At 40.6% G+C, this 21185-nt stretch overlaps 1 protein-coding gene and 1 long non-coding RNA gene across 3 annotated transcripts in view; one reads left to right on the top strand and one right to left on the bottom strand.

Annotated features, from left to right (window-relative positions):
* Positions 1-11146, bottom strand: part of LOC117960734 (bcl-2-like protein 11) — a 28247-nt gene extending 17101 nt beyond the window's left edge. Inside the window, exons 1-3 of one of the 2 annotated variants that reach the window (XM_034898863.1) lie at positions 10852-11146; positions 7948-8381; positions 1142-1263 (exon numbers count right to left, since the gene is read on the bottom strand). In XM_034898863.1, coding sequence (XP_034754754.1) covers positions 1142-1263; positions 7948-8381; positions 10852-10868 — 573 coding nt within the window. In that variant the 5' untranslated portion in view covers positions 10869-11146. Of the gene's footprint in view, positions 1-1141; positions 1264-7947; positions 8388-10851 lie in introns of both variants that reach the window. The other variant, XM_034898864.1, reaches the window with a different exon arrangement.
* On the top strand, positions 6326-21130 carry LOC117960736. Its single transcript, XR_004660218.1, has 3 exons — positions 6326-6439; positions 7065-7067; positions 21119-21130. It is a non-coding gene; the product is annotated as an uncharacterized LOC117960736 (long non-coding RNA).
* Positions 21131-21185: the final 55 nt, after the last annotated feature.

The raw sequence follows: 21185 nt of genomic DNA, 5'->3' as shown, positions 1-21185 counted from the left end.
AGGGGGTTTTCGTGGGGGAATGTTAGGTCTCTGTAAATGAGATTTGGTGGCATGTAAATACAGATTTACTTGAAGCTTGCCTTGATATATAATTAAATCCAATATTATAGCTAAATAACTTCCTGCCAATCTGCCAGGGAAGAGTCAGCATTCACAGACAGTTCCATGTACGTATATCAGTACTTCAGTAAGCCAGCCAAGAAATAAGCAGTTAAATTACAGCTACTTAGGCTGGGCAAATGAGCTCCACTTTTATAATGTGAACAGTCAATGAGCTCCTCTGCGTCTCACCACATTTAAACACCCAAGTTGTACCACTAAGTTTTGTTTTTGTTTCTTTCCCACTGCTGCAAATTGGTTGAAGGCCTTGCAGAGGAGAATTGAGCTGCTTCTGCCCCTCCACCGTTGAGAGGTCATATGGCTGTTTTCTTGTTGTGCTTTTTTAGCTTTTTTTATTTTTATTTAGTGGTTACTGTGGCATCTTGATTTTCTGCAGCTTTAGGCTGACTGCTTGGTTATTTTCTGATCAAAAGTAATTTCATTCTACTCACCCCGAGCACAGTGGAAATAACCAGCTGGTCGCAGATTCACTCTGATCACCCACAGCGACATTTTAGGGCGATTTTTGGTTCTGATCCGCTCCTCCCTGTTATGTGTTGCTCTTTTGAGTATTTTGATCATTTTCAACAGCATCCCGCTTCACGTTCACATGGTTAAACAGCTATTGTTTTGACTTAGCTTTTGGGATTTGATAAACATGAACTAATCATTTGTGGCAAACAATAATGACAAATGTGGCATGGGGCAATCAAGGGTGCATTATGTTGGATAGGGAAATAAATCACTGTACAACACAGTCATATCTAAGTGGAACGCAACTTCTGACAAAAACAATTAACCAAGATAGCTTCCCCCAACAATAACAACAAAAGCATATTTATGTTGTATTTGGTAAATGTGAATTACATCATTTGGTTAACCAGTTTTCTTCTGTCTGCCATTCAGCTGCTCTACTGTGCACAAGTTTCTTACTATAAGTATGATCGCTGGTGGTTTATCTTTACCCAGATCCCCTCTAACACACACAAACACACACAGACATAGACACACACACCCACACACACACACACAGACCACTAACCCTGAGAAGGAGCAATCTATTGAAGTCGTCTCCAATGCGTCGGAGCTCTCGTCCGATTGCCTCCGCCTGCATGTCCCCTGCTGCGTTTCGTTGCCGCGTGCTAGAGGGGCTCAGAGATTGTCCTGAAACAGAGAGAAAAAAATGCTCACTTTGCTAATAGGATCAAACAAGCACTAACTATATGTATTGTATGTGCTTTACAATGTATGTGCTGCAGCTTTAGATCACACTTCCTTTATGTAGATTTTAACATTGCTTTAAAGGTTTCAAGCTCCTCTACTGAGACAATCATACTTGGAAGATGCTTCATTTATGTGAAACATTAAATTATGTGGGGAAACAGGAGTTTATTTGAAATATAACTGGTAACATCAACAGAAACCCGAGAATGAATGAATGTTAACTGAATTGTATTGTGTTACAAGATGGAGGCCCCATTCATTACAACCTATGCCTACTCAATACACACATCACATGAATTTGACATAAAGTCCAGTTGGGCGCACAGCATCACCAGAACTTGCAGTTTAGCTGTGGCCACTAAACCCAAATCACTACGCGGCTTAAATAAGTTCCTGGGAGCCGTGACAGACTCATTCTATCGTTTTGAATTGCATGACAAACGGTGAAGACATGCAACAGAAAAGCAGACAACACTATTTAAGTTATATGCAAACCTTTACATGATGTGCATGTCCAGCTGTCCCGCCAACACATGAACACAGCATAATGGTTACGGTTATATAGATGCATGTACGTATCACCAGCAAAATCCCAGCAGTAACATTTTAGGGAAATGAAATAACAAACAAACAACAAAAAAGAAACATGAAGACAAGCAGAGAAATTCAGAAAGTGGATGTTTAACAGTATCACAGCAGAGACCTCTTCAGTTTTGACCCAGTTGAGTTAATATGTTATATAGCATGCATGCTCACAATGATTTGCTCAAAAAACACAGAAAATATACAAATCAACTACAAATCAGAGTACTTATTGATGTTGGTGAGATTAAAAAGTCAACAAAAGACACACAAAGACATCAGGACAATGTAAGTTTACTGTGACTGTTTTGGTAGATTAATAGATTTTAAAAATGTGTGTGTGTGTGTGTGTGTGTGTGTGTGTGTGTGTGTGTGTGTGTGTGTGTGTGTGTGTGTGTGTGTGTGCATTTGTGTGTTTCCGTGATTAATCTGTGATATTTTCAGTCAAAATTTAGTCAGTATGAACAGTACGAAAGCTCTGACCTCTTACCGATCTCCACTTATGACTCATAACCGCTGTTATGAAACCCAGACTTAATATTTCTCACATCCTCCAATATTTAAGAGACCGATACAGCCACAAGGCTGCGTTCAAATCAATTCATCAGGCTGCTGACTGCACCAACAACATCTACAAAAATGTTTATGTTTGGAAATATAGCATAGTGTTTTCTGGACTGCATTTCCCAGAGTCAGTCAAATTGTGTCAAATCTTGTCATTCAGACACCAAATAATGGAACAGAGATATCCTCCTTTTTCCTTGTCTCCTTTTTGTTAAGGGCAATTAAAAGTCAAATGATAAAAAAAAAAAACAAAAAAACATCTTGGATCACTAAATTTCCTTGCAACATAAGACACAAATGGTCAGCTGAAAAAGGTTCTTGATTTCACCATAACACATAATAAATTACTCCTACTTTACCCTCAATTTCTACCGGGTACGGAACGGTGGCGGAGGTTTCTATTAAAGTCAACATGTGTATTTCCACTGACTGCGTCCCACATCCGTCCCAGCTCCTGCAATCCGCAGCCCTCCGCAGCAGATACACAGAGCTTCCATTTTTGGCGGAAAGGTCACACACAGCAGATCAGTCAAGCACAGAAACAAAATAAAACATCCGGTTAATTAAAAACAAAAAGTAGGCCGTGCTCATGGCGTATCATATTTCCCTGCACTACATCTTGAAAACACAGCACAGAGTTTCTTCCCCTCTACTCCTCTGGATGGAAACAAACTGCGTTGGTTTTGTGGTTCTATTCTACATGAATTCGCAATATATTGTGGGTCTTGAGACTTCAGCTGTCAGTCACGGCCGCAGCCATTCCGCAACAAATCCGGCCCTAATGGGTATTGACGGCCTGCGGAGCACAGCGGAGCCGATCCGCAGCTAGTGGAAATTGGGGGTTAGACAGTCAATTATGAGCCAGCTTTGTGCAGCCTTTTAACTCTGACTCTGTCTAAAGTTTATATGTGAGATTGAAGCCTCAGGCAAAATCTAGGTTTGTGTAACCAGCCCAAAGGTTGTGTTATAAGTGGGAATTTAAAGAAATGCATCAAAGTCGATGGTTCCACTCTGTACTCTGGCTGGAACTGAAGAAACTTCACTGAAGGCCTGATGATCCTGCTGCAAGAGTAGGAAGTATTGTGATAGGATAAGTGTAATCATGCAGTCAGGGAGCAACAACAACAAGATGATAAACTGATCCTCCTTAAGCCTTCTATCTCGCTCTCACACACAAACAGGCCAGTGTTCCTGTGAACTGAGACTTTTTGTTGTGTTGAGGACGATATGTGTGTTGGTGTTTATCTCCTATCGTTGCTATCTGATGGACGTACTGGATTGAATGATAGGCAAAGGCTTTCAGTCTGCATCCTACAATAGACCTGCTGGCCTATTTTGACTGCTACTCACACACTTTTAAATACGCACTTAATGAAAGACACACAGGCGCACACACGCTGGTTTGTTTTGACCAGTATCTTGTCTGTCTGGCTGCAGTGAGAGAAGAGGGAGAATTAAAGAGACACAAGGCAATCAGTGAAGCTTATGCCCGCTATTCTAAAAAGCAGAGCCGTACCTAAAGAGGTTACAATAAGGAAGGTTTGTTTCAGCCTCCGGAGATAACGATTTTACTCACAAAACACAGCTATCCTTGTAAAAAATAAAAAATAAAATTGCAGATAGATATGGATGTGGTTACAACTGGAGTTTTTATAAAGTAATTTAATTTTTTACACAATTCTTACATGCAGTTTGCAGAAAACTAAATGTTTAAATCTTATCAGGATAAGACTACAGTGTCATTACATAGTGGATATAATTATTATCCACTGCAGCAACACTGTTATTGGATTTAGTCGGTTATTTATGGTTGTTTTTTTGTGCCAAATCTCAGATTCATGCCACAGTTTTGTTTGCTACCAAGCAACAGGACAGGCAGCCTTAGCCTAGCCTAGCTTGTGTGTCTTGTTCTGTTTTTGTGTCTAAATGAACAAGCAGAAAATAAAACAACAGGACCAGGGCTGTGAGAAATGATGAATGTCCAACAAACACTTTGGTGTCTCCATCAACACAAGCTCAAACCTAAAGAACGTCAGTAAAATCCTGCTAATGCTTACTCTTCAACTGATAATTCTAACTCTTTCATTGTTTCAACTTTAACACTTCAACCCCTTAAAGGGGAAGTGAACCAATTTCACAAGTGGAAGTCTGTTTACAGGTCTTAGAGAGTACTACTGCATAGGCGAAAAAGTTGTATGAAGCCTTTGGTGGTTCCACATTAGTTGTTTTTAACTGCTCTTTAATGTTTATTTCTTATACTGCACTGTAACTTTAATTCTCGTATTTTATCTGTTTTTAAAGTCTTATTTGTTTTAATTGCTCTTTAATGTTTTATGGGAAGCCCTTTGGATTGCCTTGTTGCGGAAATGTGCTATACAAATAAAGCTGCCTTGCCTTGTCTTGTCTAGAGCTGTACAAAATTGCCTTAAATAATTTGCCTTATGTGATGTCACTTTAGTCAGCAGAACAAAACCTGGGGGTGTGGGCCTGGACGTAAATATAAAGAAACTGGATACAGTGTTGGAGGCAGATCAAATCATTAAATCATCATGTAACAAAAAAAATAATAATCACTTCGGGGTATGACGAATGACAGTTGATTTGTACTGCGGAGATTTGTGATATCAGCTAACTTGTTTATTTCTGTTGTCATTTTTAGCTGTAACTGTAATGTTTAAAAGATATATACTTAAACACGATATTTCAACTTGTCTGACGTGTCTGCTGTGCTTATTTTCTGCACTGTGTTGCTTTGCAAGTGTTTTTGATAAAACCAAATGTAGCCTTCCCAACAGCAACCTCGGACTGACTTTGGCAATGTCATGTTCTTTAGCTTGTGGCCCAAAAAGGAAAAAGGTACCTTTGTCTCTCCAACTAATCTCTAAATAATGTTAGTGTCAGAGTTGAACTATGGAAGCATCAAACATGCATTTAAGATAAATGAGATGAGAGTCCATCCAGCTGTTCCTGGTCCCTGTTTGCTCAGCGATGTTGGATTGTATGTAGGGGACGCAAGAGTTTTCTTTAATTTATTGTAAACAAACATTGTGATTGGGTCTATTAAGCAAGCGCACTAGTTTTCATTAAGTCCCCCTTTCAACAGTTCAGTCTCGGCTCGTTCACCTGAACAGAGTTAGGAAAATAACTCTGGAATCCATTATTTGTGAATTTTTCAACTTTTAGGACATAATGTACATAATTTTTACCTCCAAAAAAATGATCCACCAATTAACGTCTCTTTCATAATGTAAGTCTATAGTAAAAAGTGTTTTTGGGCCCAATGGCATCATGTGACAGACCAGGAATTTGTAATTACACGGTCTGGCCACTATGTCAAATTGGCTTAAAAGCCTGGCGCTCTTCCTGAAGGGTGGGTGTGGGCCCACTCCTCAACTCTGCTTGAGACTAACATCCTTCCCAAGGCAACATTAGCCACTATAAGCTTAACACACCTGAAACTCCAATCAAACCATTGGTGGTTAAGTTGCATTGTGGGTTATGTAGGCGCCAGGTTTTGAAAAGGGAAAAGATTGTGTCAAACAAATGTGTGGTTCTGTTCAATTTCTATACTTTCCTGAAGATGGTCTACTGTTAAGTCCAACAATGTGGCAAAAGTGCAAAGTTAAATCGGCGGAGTACTCTTATAAGTGCTTTACCTTCCTCTGTAAATGTTGAACACAATTTTCAAAAGTTTAAAGGTCCATGACATGGTGCTCTTTGGATGCTTTTATATAGACCTTAGTGGTCCTCTAATACCAAATCTGAAGTATCTTTCCCAAAATTCAGCCTTGATTCAGAATTACAGCCACTAGAGCCAGTCCCCCTATGAGCTTTCCTTAGTATGTGCCGAGGAGGAGAGAGAGGGGGGGGGGGGGGCAAGGTAGAGGGTGTGGCCTTGACCAACTTCCACTTTACTTGTGTGAAAGCCATGATATCTATCTCTCATGGGTGGGCCAAATTCTCTGGGTGGGTCTGGGTGGGTAACATCAAACATGAGTAGGTCTAACAAAGCTTACTTTGTGTTGGAATTTTAAATTTGGGGGATTATTGGTGGCTGCTTCCCAGATCTCTGCAGGGTAAATTCAGACAGCTAGTTAGCCTATCTGTCCAGTCTGAGTTATCTCTCACACAACTATTTTTTTTTTGTTTGGTGAGTTTTGCACCGCCCATGACATTTCTGATTGGTTTAAAGAAATGCCACCAAACTAGAGCACGTTTTCCTCCCATCCCCGAATGCTATGCGGAGTAGCCAGACGCTTCTTCAGCGCACTTTGGAGGAGGGTCTGGCAAAGCAAGACTAAACAAAGCATGCTGGGAAGTAGACTGTGATGCAAAACACAGAACAAATAAGAAATATAATTGCCATTACAAAATATCATAAAAGTGCATTGATAGAGTCCAAGAGACCTCATTCCAGAGAGGAAAGGTGAAGATGTTCACCTATTTAAGGGGTTAATTTATGAATAGGATTTTTCTAAACTTGACACTGTCCGCTCATTATTCCAATATATTGTGCTTGTATTGGACCTTTATTTAATTCAAATACATAATTAATTTCTTTTGAGATTAGGCATGTTTGTTTTACACACTCAAAGGCAGTATCGGTCACTCAACAGGAAGAAGAGTAATACTGAATCAGCAGAAATGGGTTTGGCAGCACCGAGGAGTCATGTTAGTGTGTTTTGGATCTGCATGCTTCAACCGGAATTCATTGGATTTCCCTCTGAGGGGCCAGTGGAATGAGGTGAGCTGGGTACTAGTCACTAGATCAGGATATGAAACAAACGTGAGACTGATTTAGTCATGTGAGAAGCAAAATACAAGTAGTGGAAAAAAGCATGAGTAAGATCTAGTGGGAGAAAAGGGACAGAAAAAAAGTATGTTTTTATTCATCTTTTTACTATCATTGTTAACATTCATCACCACATGCCCAAACCCTCAAATCTTTGCTACAGGGAGCTTGTGCTGGGCTCATATCAGGTTTCATATTTTGCTGTACTCCCACACAGAAGCAGCAGCTAAATTCTACTGTGAAAACAGTCATATCACCTTGTCTCGGCTGATTCACTACGCTTTTACACGCAACTGGTGTTGTGTTTTAAATATAGTGTGCCATCATGTACGTCACAACACTTTACCACCTTCTTAAAACTGATATTGGATGACAAAAATGAGTAGGGTTAGTAGCAAATTGTTTTCGCCATGATAAAAAGTATTAGCATTAGTTTTTTTTAAGAACGGTTGATTTTGGAGGATATCAGAGGTCATTGAAAGGTGCTTTCTTGCGAGGAAAAACGTGCATTGCAATGATGGAAAGTAATGGTATAACGGTTTTTGTTAGCATATCAGTTAATTTGCTGCAAGTTTGTCACTCTTATTACTTATCAGAGAACTTTGTAATGAGGAACCTGCTGTTCCACACGCGTGGATTCAGTGTTTGCGGTTATCATCGCCTATATGTGAAGTGCCTGTGCTCACCGTGCTGCTGGTGCGTCGTCGGTCCTCCGTCCTGCGCCCCAGCCATGCGCTGTAGGGCATGGTTCATCACCTGGCCGGTGGGGCTCGGAGTCTGCGTAGCTCTGTCAGCCGTCACTGGACTCAGGGAAAGCGGGGAGCTCGGCAGGGAGTCGCCCTCAGAGGAGTAATATCCACTTGAGGCGCGGCGAGGGAGGTGGAATATAGACCTCTTCCGAAACACGCCTAGGCTGTCAGGGGAGATGGCTTTGGTTCTGCGGCAGGACGGCGAGTGTGGCTCTCTTCCTCCGGTGAAATCGGTATGGCCAATCCCCTCGCCGCAGTCGTTTGAACGGGAGGTTTGCGCTGAGGCTCCAGCGGCACCGACGGGTGGTGGATCTCCTCCCCTCCCCCGTGTTGCCGTTACTGCGGCCGAGCCATCGGACCGGTTTGGTGGTCTGTTGGATAACCAGAGCGGCACCGTCAGTCTTGGCTTTCATCACTCTGCCCACACCTCACGTCATTGCTGCATGAGTGGTAGCAGCATGCTGGATGTGAAACAGTGTACTTCTGTGTCAGAACTGGACCTTGGGTTTTTCCTTCAGAACTGAGCTTTTCTGTCATTTAATGACATTAATTTCACAGGGAATCGCGGTGACTGGCGCGCCAAGGCGGACGTGGCTACCACAAACTGGCTAATGTTTGTGTGTTTTATGAAACGTTACCATGTTTACGTTACCATATTAAAGTTAACTCACGTGCCACTTCAGGTATGAAGTTGTGTTGTTAGTGTTTGACTAGTTTACGTATACGCCTAAGCTCCATATTCCTGTTCAGGCGATAGACCAGGTTTGCTGGCCAAACTGTCCGCCCGGTGCATCTCCATTGTATTACAGAATTTGCTGATTGCAGATCTTTGTTTGACTTGTGTGTGTGTGTGTGTATGGGGGGGGGGGGGGGGGCAATGAAGGAAGCGGCTGGAGAGACTTCAACTGCGTCACATATTAACAGCCTGAAAGAAATAGGTCCCAGCGGACAAGTCCATCTGATAACTACATTTTTCGAGTAAGTCAACTCAAACAAGCTTTCAACAAGTTTTGTTGGGTCCTTTGACGGCAAATTCTACCGCGTCACGGTGCAATTATGCAGATATTGCTTTTGCAAAGTCACTTTATTTAAAAAAACACTGATTTGCATAGGGAATAAACTGATCTAACACATTTTTCATTTTCTGGTTTGATCAACACACTCAACGTGACATTCTAATAAAAGAGACTCATCAAAATATTTTGATGCAGCGCTTCCTGTTTGTCCAGACTGAAGCTCCAAGCGCAAGGATTCCCAGCGGCAATGACCTACTTCTGTGCCAATATGACCTAAAATTATAACCAACTGATGTTTGGAACCAAGTCTCTACGTAGCAACAAATAGACTTTTACGCACCTTTGATGAAAATAGTCACTTGCTTTTTACGCATTATTACGCACGGAAACAGCGACAAAACAACCGCGTTTTAAGTGGACGTGACATCTGTCCTCTAGCCGAATGACAATGTAAAACTTTCGCAGTGGGATTTTGGTGAAGATCCGAACGCTACGATGAGAGATATTAAGCGTGTCAGGTGGCACGTAGTATAGAGAAATTGCACCAAGACAAGCCAGCGGTCAGCTCGCCGAGACGGAAAAGCGGATGGAGGGAATAGGAAACCGGTACCATAAAACTAGCAACAAGGCATTTGATCAGGTGTCGTGGTGTTAAACGTTTAACGAGCTGTGTTCAGCGGCACGTCTGCACAATCACTGTGTGAGCTTAGTTTCTGTCTCCGTGGTCGACGACAGAACGGTCTCTCCGAAAAAAAATGAAATTTCAGATTTCACGATAACGTTTCACTTTACTATTTAGGCAAATATATTTAAATGATTGAGCAGCTGACACGTGGAAGGTGAAAGTAGCTTGGAATGTTCTGTCTATGCTGTATTTGTAGTTTTCGTCTTCAAAACCTAGCGGTACATGTGCGCCTCCCACAGGGCAGCGCTTGCACATGTACAGTCTATAAACGGGTTATTAAGTGTTTAAATGTATCATTTAAAGTCCGGTATATGCTTATTAAGTGTTACCAGGAGAGCTACAGGTGAGCTAGAATGGGAAAGCTCACGTGATGTCTCTGGACAGTGGTGAATTATAAAGCAGTTGCACTTTGTGACCTCGATAATAACAAAGCAGACTCATCTATGAACAAAAAAGCTGCTCTTTTGTTACAAGGAAAACATTTCGTCACATAAGTCTTGACATTGTTTAGAGATAGCCTTTTTGTAGTGCCTGCCTAAAAACTCTATTCAGCAAATAAAATGCAGTTTATTGTTCACCCTCAAGACAATTAGGCGACACTACAGCTTTTATCGCGAGTGAAATGCCGCATACATTCAAGTTTTGGTTATGGGTTAAGAGAAGGAACTAAAGCCGGTCCGCTGCGGCGCCAAACAGCCCGGCGAAGTCAGAGGATAACAACTAAACGCACCAACGTTGCGTTACTCCTAAAATCCTGTCAATTTCGAAAAGAGGAAATCTCCATAAATATTGTTCTAAACTCGCACTGGAGAAATGTAGGAATATTATATGAAAAGGAAGCGCAGGAAAGGCAACTCAAATATATTTTAAGTCCTTTTTAACGCATGACAAAAACTCCTCAGTAGGATGATATTTCACAACAACAGAAACTGTTATATTGTAAAAGCAAAGCTATTGTTAATTTCCTCTAGGCTTTTAAAAAAACTGCCATTAAAACATTAACGAGGTATAACTGCGGCTGTTTGCAGCTTGACAGCTGACATAATGGTCAGAGGGAAAATTTAATTTTTTAAAAGTAATTTTAGTAAAAAAAAGACAACAATAAACACAACACCTTTTGCCCCGTCTGTCCCGACTCACCTTGACGGATCGTGCATGTCAGTGGTGGGACATCACCGCTGCTCCGAAAAAAACACGATGACAACTTGGCTGTAATATAAATACGGCTTAATAATATCAATGCAAGTCCAAATAGGATCCACAGGTCCAAAGCGAGCAACACATTAACGTCTAATAGTAAAAGAAAAGTTAAATAAATCCCAGCGTTTTTGGTGAAGAGTTTCCCCGGGAGGTGGTAAACAAACTCCAGCCAGAAAAACGCTTTTGTCTGCACTAAGATTTCCTTCCTCCCTTACTCTGTGTCATTCTTCAACTACAGAAGTTAGTCACTGGGCTGTGAACTGATATGAGGGTTCCTCCTCCATACCACGCCACCTACTGATGGGTGGGGTTTCTATTGGCTCTATTCTTCTTTCTCTGTCTCCCCCTGTCTCTCACATGAGCTGTTACTGGAGTAGCTGCTTAAAACAAGAGATAGCAACTAGAGGAATTATTTCAATAAATAATATCATTTTTGTTGGACCCATTCTGTCTGTCATTGTTTTTTCTCTGTCTCTTTTCTTTATATTTACTACTTTTCCATAGTATAGCTGTTACAGTAAACTAATTCTAACTCAATCTTGAGCTTGTACTGTATGAACACTGAAAAGAGTGATGTAATATTAAGACTATGCATCCAAAGATGTCTTACGTAACTTGATTTTCAATTATTGATAAATCCTTTTACTCTGTATTGCTCAGCGGCTTTAAAGGTGTACAGGAAAGATGGCCACCTCTGTCGCAGCGCAATATCCTGTCCGTTATTTTGTTGTTTTAAAACTTGTATTTATTATGAATTCTCTTCTATCAGGATTAAGCTTCTTTCTGGATGTGTACTCTCATCTCATTTTATGTTTTTTTATTTGCCTACATGGGCATCTGTAGTCAACGCATCTCTGTATAACATTATTTGTTATATAAAACTGAAAACAAAATGGTCACAAAAATGTATTAATACATGATTGGGAAAACATTGTTTGCGCTCTCTCTCTCTCTTTTTATAGGTTTCCACAGTTGCAAGTCAATGTTTGTTTACGCATGTCTTGTGTCATTTGCTGTTAAGACAAAATGAATGAGTACACACATCTTTTTGTACTAAAATCATTCTTTGAAGATTCAAGTATTCAAATCTCCCATTATTTAGAGAAATTGCACCAAGACAAGCCAGCGGTCAGCTCGCCGAGATGGAAAAGCGGATGGAGGGAATAGGAAACCGGTACCATAAAACTAGCAACAAGGCATTTGATCAGGTGTCGTGGTGTTAAAGGTTTTCAAGCTGTGTTCAGCGGCACGTCTGCACAATCCCTGTGTGAGCTTAGTTTCTGTATCCGTGGTCGACGACAGAGCGGTCTCTCCGGAAAAAAATGAAATTTCAGATTTCACGATAAGGTTAAGACCTTATTTAGACGATATTTCTCATTTGTTTTCCAAAAACCCAAAGACCAAACATAAACGTAGTATTTCCACTTGTGCACAGTGTAAGAAAGAAAGAAAGAGAAATGTGCATTTGATATTGAGACCTTCACAATTTGGTTGAAACTGACACCTACACTTGTACTATGACTGCTGGCATGAAAGTAGAGCTACTATTAAAGTTATGAATCATCCTAAAAGCTCTGATGTGCAATGTTTTTGTTTCAAAAGGCAGAGTCGTGTGTGTTTCGGAAAAACTAAGGAAATTCAATAAACACTATTTTTCCGCTGTGGATATGTGGTCTTTGCTTTGTGTGTCTTTGGTTAGGTATGTAGTCCCTGAATATGTGTGTGTCAGTACGTACTACTGTATTATAAAGATTTATGTTTGGTTGGAAAATGTCTGTTCAAGTCATATGACGGAACACTTCAAACACAGTTCAGGTTCAGCTTACCCACCATTATAAATCAATGTGCAAGGTGTTTTAAACTGCAGGTAACCCTAAAAACAGGACTGCTGCTTCATGCTATGTTACCAGTTTACTCTCAGCGGTGAAACTTACCGAACCAAGACTCAAAGTGACTGACAAGTGTCAAACATGGATGATTTCTCATTTGGTCTGAGGCAGAGTAAGAGGCCATGGTCTAAGTGTAAGCAGCTGTCTGTTACATTCATATATCAAAGCAATTCAACATTGTTTATAGTATTAAATCATAACAGACGTCATCGCGAGACTCTTTACAGAGTAGGTCTAGACCACACTCTACAATTTACAAAGCCCCAACAATTCTAGTAATTCCCCCAAGAGCAAGCATAGTGCGACAGTGTTGAGGAAAAACTCTCTTTTAGGAAGAAACCTCAGACAGACCCAGGCTCTTGGTAGGCCGAATTTGACGGTGCCGGTCGGGGGTGTGATGCACGATGACAATAATAGTTACAATAAAGATGATGGAACAGTGACTACAAATGGCAGTTGAAGTAGTTCATGTCATAGCAGGGCACTGCAGAGCGTAGCAGGGTGTAGCCGGGGATGCAGCAGGACCACGGCGACAGCTGCAACCAAAATCTTGTTGCCATCCTGATCCAAGGAAATATGCTGGGCGAAAGAAAACATTAAGACTCTGGGGATTAAACTCCCCAGAACTAGGTTAGTAACAAGCATTTCTGGGACAGAATTTACACATTCATTTTCCTGTGTTACCTTTACATATCAAGTCAACAACTCCTGGAGCCCAGGACAACACATATGAGCGTTTTTTCATCTGAGGCCAGGATCGACAGGGAAACAAGAACCTACCTGACCTAGCCCCCGCTGCGACGTATGAGGGTCCTAATTTAGTACGCCTGCTAGAAAGCTTTCTTATTATTCAACAAACCAGAAAAGAAACATTTATCAATGCAGCTTTGGGTGGTGTTTTGTCTGAGGATGCCCTGTTTTATCTGAATAATGTCGCAAAGCAAATTAAATGTTTCACTGCATTTAGCTTTGCGTCTAGCGATTGGCTGTGGAAAGTCAAGAAGGTGGATAACTAATTTGCGTCTTACACTAGGGGGAAATAGAAAAAATTGTGACTGACTGCTCAGAAGTCAGTGCACAGTTGGGGGATGTGCAAGAGGAAATCAAGATTGGTTCCCACTACCAACGTCATGTAAGCCGGTAGAGAAGAGTCAGTCATCAGTTCTCAGGTGAGACCTGCATCATCTCTTTAGTGTCTCAAACACTGAAGTTAATTCATGTCACAGCCTGTATGTTACTGTTCCAGCCTCAAGGCTTGGTGTAAATGACGATTTACCATGACCTTTTAGTTAATGAAATGATATCCCACTTATAGCGTTCAAACAAGTAGTGGGGGTAGCATTTGTTTTTTTTGTGTGTTTTTTTTACCTTTATTTATTAGGGTAGCCTCTCTTTTGCAGGAACACCCTGATCACATCAACACAGTTTCACATTCATACAAGGGAAACTGCCCAGTAAAACCACAGTCTGATCAGCTGGCCAATAAGCAGCTCCGCTGGTTGGGGTTAAGTACCTTGCTCAAGGTGGTGGTAATGAGGGAGGGACAAGCACTCTCCTTCACTTTCCCACAAAGATTTCATGCTGTCGGTTCGGGGATTGAACCGACAAGCCGGACTTGTCGTAACAGCTGCAGGGCAGAAGCGGAAGAGAGGAGTCACACACACGTATACACATTAGGACAGAAACACACACACAAACGCACCAATCAATACAGACAAAAGGGTGAGCCAATCAATGGCATTTACATGTGATCAATTCTAATCCATTCCTCAGAGTGTGGGAAAATGTGTGTGAATGGTTGTAAATATCTGCCCTGGTTAATGTTAACTTTCTCTTGTTTTTCTATTGCTTCTTCTGTTTTTGTCTTTTCCATCAGACAGTAAGTGTGTGTTGTTTAGTGTGATGATGATAGCGGTGATGTTACTGAAGAAGGTGCCAATGATGAAAATCTGTAAGGGATGGCATTGCTGACCCAAAGGCAAAGGGATTGATCTTTGTAGGATTTATCTGGACAGTGAGTGTAGTGGGCGTCAGTACAGTAAATTAATTCTAAGTTTTGTAGGGTTTTGATAAAGAGTCACATAACAGCAGGATGGAGCGCACACTGCAAATACCACCGAGTTCATTTCCACCAACTACACAGTGGAACAATCAATACATGTTGGCTTGTAGCAGGTTATAATGTATGTTGAGGAATAGACAAATCTAAGCTAGCTCAAAGCATCGCACAAGCCAATAGCAGGGCTGTAAGCCATGATAAGAATGAAAAGACAATAGAATCAAAGCACGATAAAAGCTACAACAAAAGCACCTGCCGCGACAAAGGAAAACATGTTGAGTTTCACTAATAAAAGAAAAGGTTCAGAGTGTAGACTGTCACAACTCAATGCAGTCCTGTACATATGGGAGTAGAATGAACATGCCATTATATAAATTGTCCCAGTAATGGAGAGTCATGCTGATCCAGGTGACTGAGATGCGTCATGACTTTGGACCGCAGCCTTTTTCACGCATCACTCCCATTTGTTTACCACTTGTGCCAAGTGTACAAAGTGGTGATAAGAAAGGGGGATGTTTTCTGCCTGGTTGATTTTATCCAAGTGAATTTAAATATTTCCTGTTTTATAATGGTGTTTGTTGTTGCCTGTGCTCTCCACTGCATCTGTCTATCTATCTATCTGCAATTTTCTTGAACAGGCAAATCATTGTTCAGGCTCGGCGATGTTGACAACTCAACACCGGAAAGGGTTTTATGGAATTACTTACTGCAGAAGACACCATTAAACACAATAGAGCATGAAGTAAATTATTGCCAACCTTACAATTCTGTGCAAACAAACTGATGGCCATATGTCATCTGTGTCATGATGACAAACGGTGACATATACTGTGAGTTTCTAGTGACAATGTGGCAGTCCACTTCCCTGACATTAGTACGTTAACGAGAAACACGAGTTGTTCACAACTACAACCTCAGTTGTCGCTGCAAGTAATAAACAAATTAAAGGTTATTTTACTGTTACAATTATGTACAAAATATAGATAAAAATCTATCCCCAGCATGCGCCTCAGGCTTAATCAAAGCATACTGACTCAGTTGTGAAAGTCAATGAAGTGTAAGTGGAAACACTGTCTTGTTTAATGTGCAGAGAAATTCTTTTTTACCAATCACCAGAAAAGTAAAAGTTAGGAATGCAAGAACAAAATCTTGCGATCCTGACTTGGTGATTTAAACACCAGCAGGTTCCCACATCCTGCATCAGTGTATCTTCAGCTGCTAAGTCCGGCCACAATTTTGACCCTTCATTTTTAAAAGACGTCCACCAGGGGCGGCCTCTAGTTCACCCAGCGAGAGTGTGCGCCCCATGTAGGCTTAGTCCTTTACTGCGGACTGGGTTCAAATCCGGCCTGCATGTCATTCCCTCTCTTTCTCTTCCCCTTTCCTATCCATCCACTTTCAAGGGCAAAAGCCTAAAAAATAATCTTAAAAAATAGATGTCCACAAGCACTGTACATCCCGTTGTTAAAAAACAAAAAAAAAAGTGTCTGCGCGCACATGACTACACACACACACACACACACAATGTGAGTCACTAAGTACACAGCCCTCCCCCAGAATTGAACCCAGTGTTGACGAAAAGAACATTTATTGCCAGGGTTCCATGTAGCACTCTGCACCTAAACCCTGCCAAGCTCTGACCACTGTCACATGTTCCTGTCCTTCACCTTTCCTTTCACCCCGTCAAAGTTACGAGACCAAATTCAAAATCTAATAACAAACAAGAAAACTGGGAAAAGAAAAAAAAACTGTTCACTCGTGTAGTCAGTTTAAGGACCTACTGTATTTACTGCCACTTACTGCTTAAAAACTACTAATATCTGCAACATGGTTAAAATGTTACACCAGTCACCAGAACACTAGTCCAACGCCATGATGTTAATCAAGATTGTAAGATGCGGCGGAAATTTCCAGAAAAAGATAGACATGGACCTTAACTTTAGATCATTTTGAGCTGAGATGAGAGATAATGAGTTAATTCATCAATTATTGCCAACTGTTATCACAATCAATCAATTGTTAAGTCATTTGTTAAGCAATAATACCTGAACATTTGTGGTTCACACTTCTCAAATGATAATCTCTGGAAGGTTTGTTTGTCTTCTATGACAGTATATTGAATATCTTTGTCTCGTAGACTGTTGGTTTCTGCAATTTGAAGACTTCCCTTCACAATTTTTACTACTTTCACACATATTATAGATTGAGCAATCAAGCAATGGAGACAATAACCAGCAGATTCATTGATAAGGAAAATAATTGTTAGCTGCAGCCTTAAATAAAAATTATGTAAATCAAATACAACAATAAGAGAATAACATATAACACACCAATTCACATTTCATTTCTCCTGAATCTGTGTCCCAAATAAAGTGTGCATACACATGTGTTTAACAGATATTAACTACTGGTCATTGAGTGCTAATAGAAAGCCATTTGGTTCCCAGGCAGTGATCCATGAACCCCCTCCTCCCCCCTTCCCAATGAGACAATACAATTCTGACCACCTGGACCAGTAGAGTGTTCGTGTGTGTGTGTGTGTGTGTGTGTGTGTGCGCGTGCGTGCGTGCGTGCGTGCGTGCGTGTGTGCGTGCGTGCGTGCGTGCGTGTGTGTCCATAATATTGACTGGTTGTAATGTGAGAGGTCAGGACACAATAGCACTGTGACTCTGAAGAGCTAACACCATGCTGAGAGAGATCACAGCTACGTGTCACATGGAAACAAAAAAACACACACACACACACACACACACACACACACAGACATATGCTTTAAAATGAATAGTTAGTCGCCATCAAAAGCAGTGCATTGCTTCGCTTCTCCTAACTGTTTCTTCTGGGGACGTGCCAACAGCCATCTACTCTGACAGTGGGGAAATACCACATACAACCTCATTTCAAAACATTGAAACTATGTCTTTATGACTTCTGTATCACTTGTCAATCTTTATGTCAATCAAACTGACTCTGACATGGAGAGCAGTACTCCATTGCTCCTTTTTTCCCAGTTTTAATGATAAGTGGGTGATTATGAACACTCAATACCAACACGTTTGTTATTGTGTTTGTGTTGTTGTGGTGTGTTTACTGCTGGGCCTATGTTAATATCCAAGCAGATCTTCTGCATTGATTAGAAATTGACAGGTACAATCCGTTTATGCATGAAATGAGGCCGTGTAGAAAAAGAATGTTCCTTTATCCACTTGGAGTTTGACTAGCTTTGTTTACTCATTTGCAACAAACCTACTGTGCAGACGTAGATGAGGCTCATTTGAATGCATGGCACAATGTCGCTTTTAACAAATCTAAATCTTTAAGCTCAACTAATCTGTCTGTATTTGCCTGTCTGTCTTTTTCTATGTCTCATTCTTTCTTCCCACCACTCCATCTGTCTGGTCTCCCGATCTTTATCTTATAACTCTGCCTGGAACTCCATTCATTCATTTCCATACGGTACTCCACTGTGAAACAGGATACGTTGCGCTGACTGAAAAACATTGCTCCATGCATGTGTGTGTGTGTGTACTCTGCTTGTTGATCAGTTCCAACAGTGTGGTAGTACAGTTGTTCTCACTTTACTGTGATCAAACAGTAGTGACAGACACACTCCTGTGCACACAAACACTGACACACACACACGCACGCACGCACGCACACACACACACACACACACACACCCTATAATGCAGCATGCAAATTAAGTACTGTATTGTAGTGTCATGATTGGGCACACTGTTTATCATCAGGTCCTCACACATCAAAAAACGTTGAAAAAAGGCCAATAGAAATGCTGCCTCACATCTTGGACAAGAACTCACAGCTTTGGTCTGTCAAAGTGTTCTTATTTAAAAAAAAAACTAAAACAAACACCAAAAAACAAACAAACCAAATTAGCCAACTAAAAATGCCACAGTGATTCTGAATGAACCATCTTGTCACATTTTGAGAATTAAGTTTTGCTCTGCTTTCCGGTGGAACGGTATCATCTTTCTTGTGGAAAAGAAAAGACACAAAAGAGACACTAAATGGGTCAACAGTTTGCTGCATCTGACACATACTTCACTTGACATTCTTAATTGGCCAGATGTTGCTAAGGGGGGACCACCATAAAAATAACAGGCCATAAACTGCCCAATGGGTCACTCTCTACTTGGCATGCCAGGGCCCTTATAAACCTAATTTTTTTTCTGTTGGCCTATTGTTACAATTTCTTTAGCTTTTAATGTATCTAACATGCTTTTGGCCAGGATGCTTAATATATCCTGACACCTGTGGATCCCATGGCAAACATTCAACAACTAGATAGTCCAATCAGCATGACAGCAAAATAACAAAGTAAGTTTCCCTGTTTCACCCTAACTGATCACATGTATGATGGTGCAGTATTGTGGAAGCCAATTTTATTAAAGGCAATGGCAGCTATAAATCCCTTTTTAAACCCTGATCTGTGTTGATTTTACAGCCCACTGAGTTTGCCACGTAGTCATGGAAATAAAGCTGTTCAAATTTTCTTTTCTTTCTGGGTAATTTATCTTTATAAATCTTTCAATCCTTATATTTAACCATATCTGCTAATAAAGAACGTGTCCAAGGTCAATAATCCATATGAAATAGGAGGTCCTTATGTAATACAAATGTTTTTTTTTAATTTGAACTAAAATTGAATGACAACTTGATTTGGCCAGTTTTGACAGCCTTGTGTGTATGGGCTGTTGCATTTTAGTGTTTTTGAAGTCTCTAGTGAAATAGCTCTCTATCTCAATAAGATGATAAGGGTTAAGTTATGTTTCCATCCATCTGCATTAAATATGCTGCATGAAAACAAACAAATTGTTTGTTCAACAGCAGTAAAAGAGCATAGCTATTTAAGAGTCCAGTCAGTGAACAGTGGTGTGGGAAAGTAGAAAGTTATTTGGTTATTGGAAAAGAAAAGCTTGTGGTTAGTGAGTTAGCCCAACAGCTCAGTATGAACAGAGGAAATGGAAAAATAGACATGTTTGTTCAAATAGATGGTGGGTATGTGTGTTAAGTCTTTAGTTCACATTAGGTCAAAAGCAAAGAGTGGAAAAACACATCGTGAGGTGTACACACACCTTTGTGTCAACTTTATCATATCTCACTCATTAATTTGAGAAAATCTAAAAATGTAAACATCTAACAAACATTTGTATTTTTTTCTTTGTACAAGCACATCTATTATGTGTTTTAGTTAGTTATTTGTTATTTTTGTGTTACAATATCATAAAAAATAATAAAATGTCATGCCACTGGAGTAGCCTGCATTTATTTCTGATTAAGTAAACATTTGAGCGATTCCAATCATGCCAAATAGACCATGATTTGATTGCTTGCTACAGCTAAATTACACTGCTGGAAATGTAATGGAAAGGAGAATTAAGCAGAGATGGGAGAGCTTCAAGACTCGTCAACAACCTGATTTTATGCAATTATTGCTTTTCAAATCTACATTTTTTCATGTATTTCTATTTTCTTTAATTGGCGCATGTATGTTGGGGAAATGTGTGACAAGCTGCCTGTCCCCTGCCCTTGTGCAATGTGCAACGTAACGCATGCGCTATGCCTATGTGTGCACGCTCACATATGAAAAAATCGATTGACGATGGTGACACCAAGTCCTCCCGGAGTTGTGCCTTTTGTCAATAGTTTGGAACTTCCAGCGGTGCTTGCATCTGCCCCTCCTGCCGGACCGACTACATCCTGCAGCTGGACTTCCATCCCCACTGTGAGACCTACCTCACCGCGGCTCACGCAAATTTTTGCTGTAGGCCTACCTAATTTACATGTGAAGACTCAGTTACCCATCACTTTGTACAGGTGGAAATGTATTTGGATAAGAAAAACACTGCACTTCATCAACCAAAACACAACCAAAAACCATAACAAATGAAAGTTTTAAGATTTCATTTTAAAACTACACATAGCAAGCATGCTGCAAAAGGATTTGTTTCACTTAACTGGAATGTCAAAATAGACACCAGAGTATGCACACTGAGGGAGGAGTCACCCAAAGTGACCTCATGAAATTTTCCGACCCGAAAAAAAGAATTCTGCTCTATGTTACATAAAACCCAAATGTGAAATCCATTTTGTCTCATTCTCTTGCTTTATCGCTCTAGTCTTGTGTAGAACAAACCCCTACACATGTACATACTCATCCATATGGGGGAAATAAAACCCACCATGAACTTCCTTAAAAAAACACAAATCATGATATTTCAGAGGCATATTTAGATGAAAGAAGCAGAGACAGCAGAATGTGCCCTCTGTGTTTCCCCCTGCAGAGGGTGTGTTGGGGTTTTAGTCCC

Source organism: Etheostoma cragini, chromosome 17 (genome assembly GCF_013103735.1).
Source record: "Etheostoma cragini isolate CJK2018 chromosome 17, CSU_Ecrag_1.0, whole genome shotgun sequence".
In the NCBI taxonomy this organism is placed as follows: Eukaryota; Metazoa; Chordata; class Actinopteri; order Perciformes; family Percidae; genus Etheostoma; species Etheostoma cragini.
The sequence above is the reverse complement of the archived record's forward strand: the minus strand, read 5'-3'. Positions and strand labels throughout refer to the sequence as shown.